The 9,032-nt window shown below is 39.3% G+C and overlaps 1 protein-coding gene across 1 annotated transcript; it reads right to left on the minus strand.

Moving 5' to 3' along the window:
* Positions 1-2,474: 2,474 nt before the first annotated feature.
* Positions 2,475-5,231, minus strand: LOC118894615 (R3H domain-containing protein 1-like). The gene is given in 5 exon segments (XM_036850992.1): positions 2,475-3,007; positions 3,010-3,882; positions 3,885-4,233; positions 4,235-4,939; positions 4,941-5,231. Coding segments are annotated over 5 exon segments (2,751 nt in total).
* Between the last annotated feature and the right edge of the window lie 3,801 nt (positions 5,232-9,032).

Here is a 9,032-nt window from a genome sequence, read left to right on the forward strand (position 1 = left end):
CTGTGGACCCCACATGGGGAAGAACATAAAGCCAGAGGAGAATCTTTTGTTCAGGGTAGTACAAATATATCTGAAGTTTAGCCAGTTTTAAAATTAGAATCCTATTGGTTTTCCCATCTTCCTAGAAGATTTAGGATAATATCAGCAGTGATAGGCATGTATGTATGATAAGGCAGAGTAAAAAAAGGAGAGTTTTGGTATAATCATGCAACAAAGTTATTTTATAAAAAGCAGTCAAATTTAGTGAAGGAAAACTTTATTTCCTTGATTTTTCACTTTGAAAATTAGAATTATTCTATCACTAAGCTATGAATACACTTTTGCCTCCCCAGATTGGGATAACAGTTTGTGATACTGCCATAATTCTCTCCTTGGTATTTGCAAGGCTTCCATTAACAGAGGACTGTCACCTTGTTGGAAGTTCAGGAGTAGAGGAACAAATTTATATCACCCTAATGACAAGACTCGTAGGGAGCATTGTGTGGTTGTATAATGATTATACTGCAAAATAGCAAAATGAATAGCTCTGGAGGTCTAACAAAGAGTCAGGTAGTTACAATCAAGATGAAAACTTAATTTGGAAGCATTTACTGCTTTGAGCATTAAAGGGACTGTGGTGTCCTGGCCATCATAAGTACTAAGTCTTTCTGGTACCAAAGGTAAAGGAGAAAAAATTAGGTGGCAAGCATATTATCTATTAGACTGCTTTATTCCAGTAAGTGAATTCTGTTATAAGATTCTTTTTGTCAGAAGTGCTAAATATTATTTATAAGTCAGGGATGAAAAGTGGAAGTTTTAAGGGTTTTATGTTCTATGATTTAGAACTACCGTGCTTTACAACTTCAAATTTAAAAAGTTAATTTTGTAAGAGTATATATCTGCTTGTTTTAGGAATAATTATACATCTGCTGAAAATAAATCATACACACATAATAACTAGGCTTGTTGCCATAGTAAATACAGTAAAACTGACAGTTGCTTTTAGAAACAGTTGATATTCTTCTAATAGAGGATAAAATAAAATGTTTTTCCTCCAAATATTTAGAAATAAGTCATTAAATTGAACTTAATATCATAAGTAAAATTTAGATTACCACAAATAATTATTTATCATTCTAATATGAGAAGGTATTACAGATATTTTATTGGAGTAATTATAAAAATCAAGGTGAATAAAACCTTGTTGTAGGGACTTCCCTGGCAGTCCAGTGGTTAGCACTCCGCGCTTCCAATACAGGGGGCATGGGTTCGATCCCTGGTCGGGGAAGTAGGAGCCCACATGCTGCACGGGGCAGCGAAAAAAAATAAAGAAAAAAAAAAGAAACCTTGTTGTAAACAGGAAGATAGTACTCCTGATATACATGAAGCATAATTTTTCTAATTTGAGAATTACTTTTTGGACAATCACTAAACCTAGTTAAAATAAAGTGCATTGCATTGGGCTTATTTTATCTTTTTATTTTCTCATTTAAAAACATGATTTTAATTTACAAAAGACAAAGTGGGTATATATTTGTAAACATTTATTCTCTTGAACTGAAAAAGGCTTGCATCAGCACACATTGTACAGCCTTGTAAATTGAAAAACAGGTTCCTTGTTCATAAGTGCAATGAATCTTTGATGTCCAGTGATCTGCTGCAAACAATGAAAACACATTTTAAACCACTTAAGAAGTTTCCAGCACTCATCAAATGCATTTCCTCAGGTGACAAAAAAATCCACAAGGAAGGGAATGAAAATAAGTGGCATTTAATTATTGGAGGGAGACTTAAAAAAAAAAAAAATGGAAGTATTTTCCTGCCTAGAATGATTCCTATTCCCCTTTGAACCCAAGTGGTTTGATTAAGAGGTGTTAAGAACATAATTTACTTTACGCTTAATGTTTATACGACCTAAGTGAATAAGGAAAAGACCCTATGAGGGAGTTCTATATTTTCTGGAAATTGTTTCTGTGTCTAGAGATACAGGGGAAGAGTAGTCTTCTATTTGTGGGGTCTCCTTAGTTACCCTCCAGCCCCCCAAAGACAGTACATGGTTGTGACTTGGTTATTACACTCTTGCATTCTTTTTCCCCCAAATTCTATGTTGGGTCACACTGTGCTGGCTGCAAAAAAAGAAATACAGGTTGCAACTTGTTGTAATCATTTTGAAGAATAATTTGCTGTACAATAGAGCTGATACAAGAATTTAGAAATATAAAACAAAATAACTATAAAAGTTAGGAGGCAGTTGAACAGCATTTCCTCAGAAAAAGCTGCTAACTCTGTATCATTCCGATGTGGATTCCTACAGTCATCTGGGATGAAATGTGTATTTTCCCCCCCTTTGCTGGATCACTGGCCTGTCTTCAGAAGTTGTAATGCCACGACCACACATCCTAGGAGTCTCATGTTAACAGAAGCTCCAAATACCAAGCCAGTTAAAGATGGGTGAGGACAGGGGAATCACAAAGGCCATGGGTCCAAAGTGGCTGTTACTGAGAACTTGCCCTTTCCAAAATGTGAAAGTCAGAGTGCTTCTTGCTCGTTCTCAGCTTAAACTCGTTGACTGAGTTAATTTGTTTCTTCAGAGCATTCTGTGCAGTGGAGATGGAGGGGAATGTGGCTAAGACAGTGTACGTGGAGGTCAAGTCACTAGGTTTAGAGCTTTCGGGGTTGACAGTGCTGTCCCCACTGCCACAGCAGAGGGGGTGACGACGCAGCTGGGGCTGGGACTGGGGGTCCCAGAGCCACCAGATCTTGGCGCCAATTTTAAAGAATTCCCCCAAAAGCTTCTCAGCTTCCACACGAGTTATTCCATCTAGTAGTTCAGTAATTTCCAAGACCTTCCCAACAACTGCTTCTCCTGCACCAAGGTCGGTGGATGCAGCTTTTTTAGCTTGTTTGCTTCCTCGGTTTCCATGCCTGTTGCCAGGCTGACCCTGTTGGGCTGCAATGTGTCCGTGCAGAACAGCAGGAGGGTTGTAATGCAGTGGCTGAACAAGTAACGGGTATCTGGCATCTCCTGAACAATATTGTCTCTACTGTTAAATTCCACATACTTCTGTCCTCTCTGGTGATCACCGTAATATTTGTTTTCTTGCCACTGTGGGGGTGAATGGGCACGAGATTGTGGATTGTTTGGTACACTGAGCTGCATCGTCACCATTCCACCACCAGGTGGTGGAGGTGGCACAGCCGCACACTGGTGGCCTTGGAGCTGCTGGGAATTGCATGGGGAAGTAGTTCGAGGCAACTGTACTTGTTCTGATCCTGGATGTTGCAAGTAACCTACTGAGGAGCTTAAATTATTTTGTTGGCCAGGTGGAATGATGCTGTAGTAAACTGGCACTCCTGCTGTAGGCATAGATCCTTGATTAGACTGATTAGGGAACGTAGCAGACTGTTGATAAGTCTGATGGGCAATTCCTTGAGAACCTTGAGGCAGTGAAACCTGATATGATGGCACTGAAGGATAGGCAATGACCACTCCTTGAATCTGATTTCCAATGCTGTTGGGCTGGCCACCAACTAGGCTCTGACTCTGGGGTTGCTGAACTCCAACTGTCCCCTGGTAGTTTTGCTGCTGGTTGGGCATAACTTGATAACCTGCCCACTGGGCAGGCTGGGGTAGTGGTTGGTTTAGATGTGAATTGTAATGTACAGAAGGGACGGGGCGATACTGAGGTTGACTGGAGTGGTCGTGGCCTGGAGCACAGTGACAGGCTGGCATCTGTGGAGAGGGCTGCTGAATATATCCTTGCTGCTGGAGCACAGACTGGCTGACAGGATGACCAGAGGCGGAATAGCCAGCAGTAGGGACTTGCTGCCCAGGTGGTAGGGGAGGAAGAGGAGGCAGTGGTGGTTGTGGGGCTGCTGTCGTGATGTAACCAGACTGCTGTACTGAAGAACAACAGAGGACTGAAACATGGTGGCGAGAGGATCAGAGCCATCCGCCGATGGCTGGTGGGCAAGACTCAGGCAGCTACACTGAGACCCATGGTTGTCCTGCTGGGAGAATATGTGCTGAGCTGCTTGCTGTTGAGGTGATGGGGGTGGCAGAGGTGGCTGTGGAGGTCCAGGCCCTTGGGTTCTAACTGGTTGTTGAGTCATAGGAGGATTATACACAACTGGACTCCCATCTGGGTTTATGAAGGGCTGACCTGTTTTTGAAAGCCTGCCTATGCTTTTGCTGCTTCCAGAACTATCACCTCTTGTCAGAACTGAAATTCCCCTGAAGCGGCTGGCTTTGGTTTACAGCAGGCTTGAAGTTTCAGAGAGAGCTGTCTGAATCTGTGCTGCTCCAGGGTCGTGATTCAGAGTACTTCAACTCGTTCTCACTGCTGCTTTGATGGCTATTTGTTGATCTCCCTGATGAATCTTTATTAACTCTAAATATCTGGTGCCTCTGCTGGGTGCTACTGGCATCCTCGTCTTGGATTCTTTTGTCAAAAATATAGTTCTCTTGGGAACACAGGGGATCTTGGGAAAATACTTGGTCTCTAGCTCTCTGGTACTCTTCTTCTCTTTCTTCTATAGATTTGCTTCTTCTGTCAGCTTTCAAACGTATTCTCATCTGGTTATCATCTTTGTCAAAGGTAGAGTTATCTCTCTTGAGGATATATCGTTTCTGAAAGTCTTCACCTTTATCATCCTTAATATGTTCATTAAATTTCTGATCAGGTATTCTTGTATTGCTAGTTTTGTTTACTCTGACAGACTTCCCACTCTGATCAACATTGTGGTCTAATCCAAAGTAAGCAGTGACTCTGTGTAATAGCATCCTATGGTAAGATGTCACTGGGTGGAATTTTTTACGTGGAGACTCATTATTACCAATGAAATCTAAAATTTCTTGTTCCGATTTCAACGGCATCATACTGTCCCTGGGATTGTTTTTTAATGTATTTACTAAAAATTCATGTAGACCTATGCCAGTTGAATCAGTGTATTCTTGACCTACAATCTCTTGATAACATTTTTCTGGGCAACTTATCACTGGCCTTTTCTTCTTCTGCTTCCTCTTTTGAGGGCTTCTCCTCTTTTTCAAATGATTGTGTTACCTGGATCTGAATTTTCTCCTGCAAATCAATATTGTTGTCAATGCAATGTTCATTCTTCTCTGCCAAAATCTTCTCATAGTTTTCTGATTTGATAAGATTTACAACTCCGATTGTATCTTTCACTTCTGCCTCCAAATCCTTCATTGCTTCAGTTTCATTTTTTACCGTAACAGTATCAGACATCCTCATTAACAAAGGTTATTTTAGAATTCTACAGGGAACTTGAAGCCTGATGTGTCCTATGGATGTGGAATTGTGGTGTCCCGAAAAAATAAAATATAATCCAAGGTTCTTTCTCACAGTTGTCAGCCAGGATGTCAATTGTCTTGACCAATTTGGAATCTAGCAGGAGGAGTCCCATGTCCTTGTCACCACTGTAGATTCCGGACTGAAATGGACTGTCTTGGATCAAATATATCATACTTTCAGGGGCCCGCGTTACTGAGGAGGAGGAGGAGGAGGCGGTTGGAGCGCGGTGCAGCAGGGCGACGGAGGGGCTGGGTGGTTGCAAGTTAAGAGTCTTACGAAAGGGAATTAGGGAATCTAAGGAAAAAAAAAAAAAGGTCATGAAGAACCTAGTGGCAAGACGGGAATAAAGACACAGACCTACTAGAGAATGGACTTGAGGCTATGGGGAGGGGGAAGGGTAAGATGTGACAAAGTGAGAGAGTGGCATGGACATTATACACTACCAAATGTAAAATAGATAGCTAGTGGGAAGCAACCGCATAGCACAGGGAGATCAGCTCTGTGCTTTGTGACCACCTAGAGGGGTGGGATAGGGAGGGTGGGAGGGAGGGAGATGCAAGAGGGAAGAGATATGGGAACATATGTATATGTATAACTGATTCACTTTGTTATAAAACAGAAACTAACACACCATTGTAAAGCAATTATACTCCAATAAAGATGTTAAAAAAAAAAAAAAAAAGAAAGAAAGGGAATTAACCCCATCACCAGCCCGGACACCGGCTCCAGCGGCAGCCACGGCTGGCAAAATCCCGCTCCTTCCCACCACCACGCTTATTTTATCTTGAACACAGGCTTTGATTACTTATTATAAGAATATCATTATATTTTAAAATATCTCATTGCCAATCTTTACATTTTTATTTATTGAATACATCAATATTAGACATTAGTTTGAACATTTTATGTAACACTAATCTATAATATAAAATCCCTTTTATTCATGTAAAATAATTATCTTGGTCTTATATAATGTGGTGATTAATGAGTCAAAGTATAACAGTTTAAACAGAATTAAAACGCATGTTCTGTATACTTTCAAGTAGTTCTTTTGATTCAGTTTTTTAAAAATTGAAGAATTACTTAATATTACATTTTAAGAGTGAATGTATAATTCTCTTGTTTTGTTTTGTTTTTACAGAGAAGCACTGTCCTTTCTGTTCCCAGAATTTAGACCTCCCTTAGCTCACTGTTATGGACTGAATGCTGGGTCTCCCCCAAAATCATATGTTAATATTTCAGCCCACCATGTGATAGTATTAGGAAGTGGGGTCTTTGGGAAGTAATTAGGTCATAAGGGTGGAGCCCTCATGAATATGATGAGTGTCCTCATAAGAGAAGACCAGAGCGCTTTCTTTCCCTCTTTCTTGCTCTCTGCCATGTGAGGACACACCTAGAAGTCAGCTGATTGCAAACCAAGAAGAGTGCCCTCACTATAATACTGGATCTACTGTCCCCTTGATCTTGGACTTACCAGTCTGTAGAACTGTGAGAAATAAATTCGTGCTGTTTAAGCCGCCTATCTATGGTATTCTGTTAGAGCAGCCTAAACTGACTTAGAAACCGACATAATAGAATTTACATTTGTACAGATCAATGGGGTGGAAAAGTTTTGTTCAGCCTTCTAGAATATCTTCAATATGAAAGAGATTATTATTTTTTTCATTTTATAAAATCATATCACATAAAACCTACCCTTTTAAGTTATACTCAAGCACTATTAAAACCACTAATCAAGAATATGACTTTGAACATTTTCTTATATAAAGTGAAAGTTTACATTTGATATTGGACAGATGGATCTTTATAATTAGGAGTTTAAAATTGTATGTGTGTGTGTGTGTGTGTGTGTGTGTGTTTTCTAGATTGCTTTGATAGAGCAGAAGTACACAATCCTGGCTATTTCTTAGGACCACCTGGTGGTCTTACAAAAAAAATTACCTTTGCTGGCAACCTACCTCCAGAGATTTGATGGGGAGAGATGGGGGTTGAGAACTGATGTAATTTACTAGGACTCCAAAAGAGTTTATTGTGCAGTGAGGGTTAAGAACCGCTTGCCTAAGTACAGGTAGATAGTAGCACAGGATTCCTCAATAATTCCTGCTGCCTCTGGTAAGGAGAGAGAGAAACAGAGAGAGATAGAGAGGAAATTGGTATTCATTGAGGAAAACTGATCTCCCTCCTTTGACAAAATGGCAAAAACATATTTGCTCTTTGCCCTAGTCAGTAAACAAATGTTGAGAGTGAGGGAAATCATTTGGGAGCCCAAACTTATTGTTGGCATTCCTTTTCTTCCTATCTAGGTAAAACCTTGTGACCTATCACTTCCAAAATCTTTTGGTAACTTTGAGGTGCTTTAAACAAGGGGCTGTCACACTTGTTTTATATAATCTCTGTTTCCAGTGTGAACACATTTAGATTCTTTCTTCAAGTCCTTCTGCCGTTAGCCAGAAAAGTAATAAAGATTTGGCATCTGCAATAAATTGTGTTTCTCTTTACAGGGAGTGCTAACATGTTTGTTTTAAAGTATCGTAATAGTTGTTGAGCCATTTTATTTAATGTGAAATTCATGACCATGTAATACTAGGACAAAAGTGAACAATCAGAAATATGCAATTATTAAGTATGCCGCAGTGAGACTGCATTTATTTTTTATACGTGTTCCACATTTATTACTTTATACAGATGCTCTGACAAGATTCATCAGTATTTACATGTACAATTCAATACTAGCTTCAAATTTGTGTATACTGCATTTGAAGGCGTGAAAATGTACTTGATGGATCTTTCAACAAATATTGATATCATCTATCAACAAATACCAGTACCAACAATATATCTAATCATAACCTATCACTAAAAACAAAGTCTTAATAACTATTTTAACAAATTCATCTTGCTCCTAGATGGAGAATATGTGATTCTTGTTTTGATTTAATACATCTTACTTTGGGGAAGATGGTATGTGTATATCGTGGCCCTTAAGAATAAATGAATCAGACTGGGCTGTCATTTTCCTTTTTCTAAGTTTTCTTTTAGGAAAAGAGAATAACTTTAATTCTGTAGGAGTTGTTCCTCAAGCAAACATATTTAGAGAAACAGAGCTGAGTAATGACATAGGTGGAATGTGGTAGACATGGGGATGTATCTCCCAAATCTTCTTTTCAGGAGAGGTTGGCTACCCTGCTATATGTGTGCTTGTGGGAGGGATGCTCATCAGACAGCCTCCAACATTTTCACCTCCTCCCATATTGATGCTAGCAGGGACCTAAACTATAGCTAAAAAGGGAGAAGAGTAAAAGAGCTGACTTGAGAAAGAGAGAGGAGTGCTAATGACTGATTTTGATCTGCCAAAATCTTTTATTTATGGAGGAGACAAGATGCCAGCATCTGCCCTCAGATGGTACACAATTCTGAGCTTAAATGTCATTTCTGTGGGTAAGGAGAAGTTTTACAATTGAATATGTTGGAAAGGTTGAATAGATAAATGATGCTATATTTGTAATCTAAATAGTTTTGTAAACTTATATGTAAAAGACTACCAGAATAAGTCATGCACCTGAGAAATCTTTATTTAGTGAAAGGGAAAAAACACTCCCTACTGAATATATTTCAAAAGGATGGTAGGAAAGAAAAGTACATGTGTGCTTTGATTATGTCATGAATCATGCTTCAATATATTCATTATTTGTATTATACAGATTATATATAAAGGTAAACTTTATATATGAGCCCATGTTA

This window comes from Balaenoptera musculus, chromosome 4 (genome assembly GCF_009873245.2).
Source record: "Balaenoptera musculus isolate JJ_BM4_2016_0621 chromosome 4, mBalMus1.pri.v3, whole genome shotgun sequence".
Lineage (NCBI taxonomy): Eukaryota > Metazoa > Chordata > Mammalia > Artiodactyla > Balaenopteridae > Balaenoptera > Balaenoptera musculus.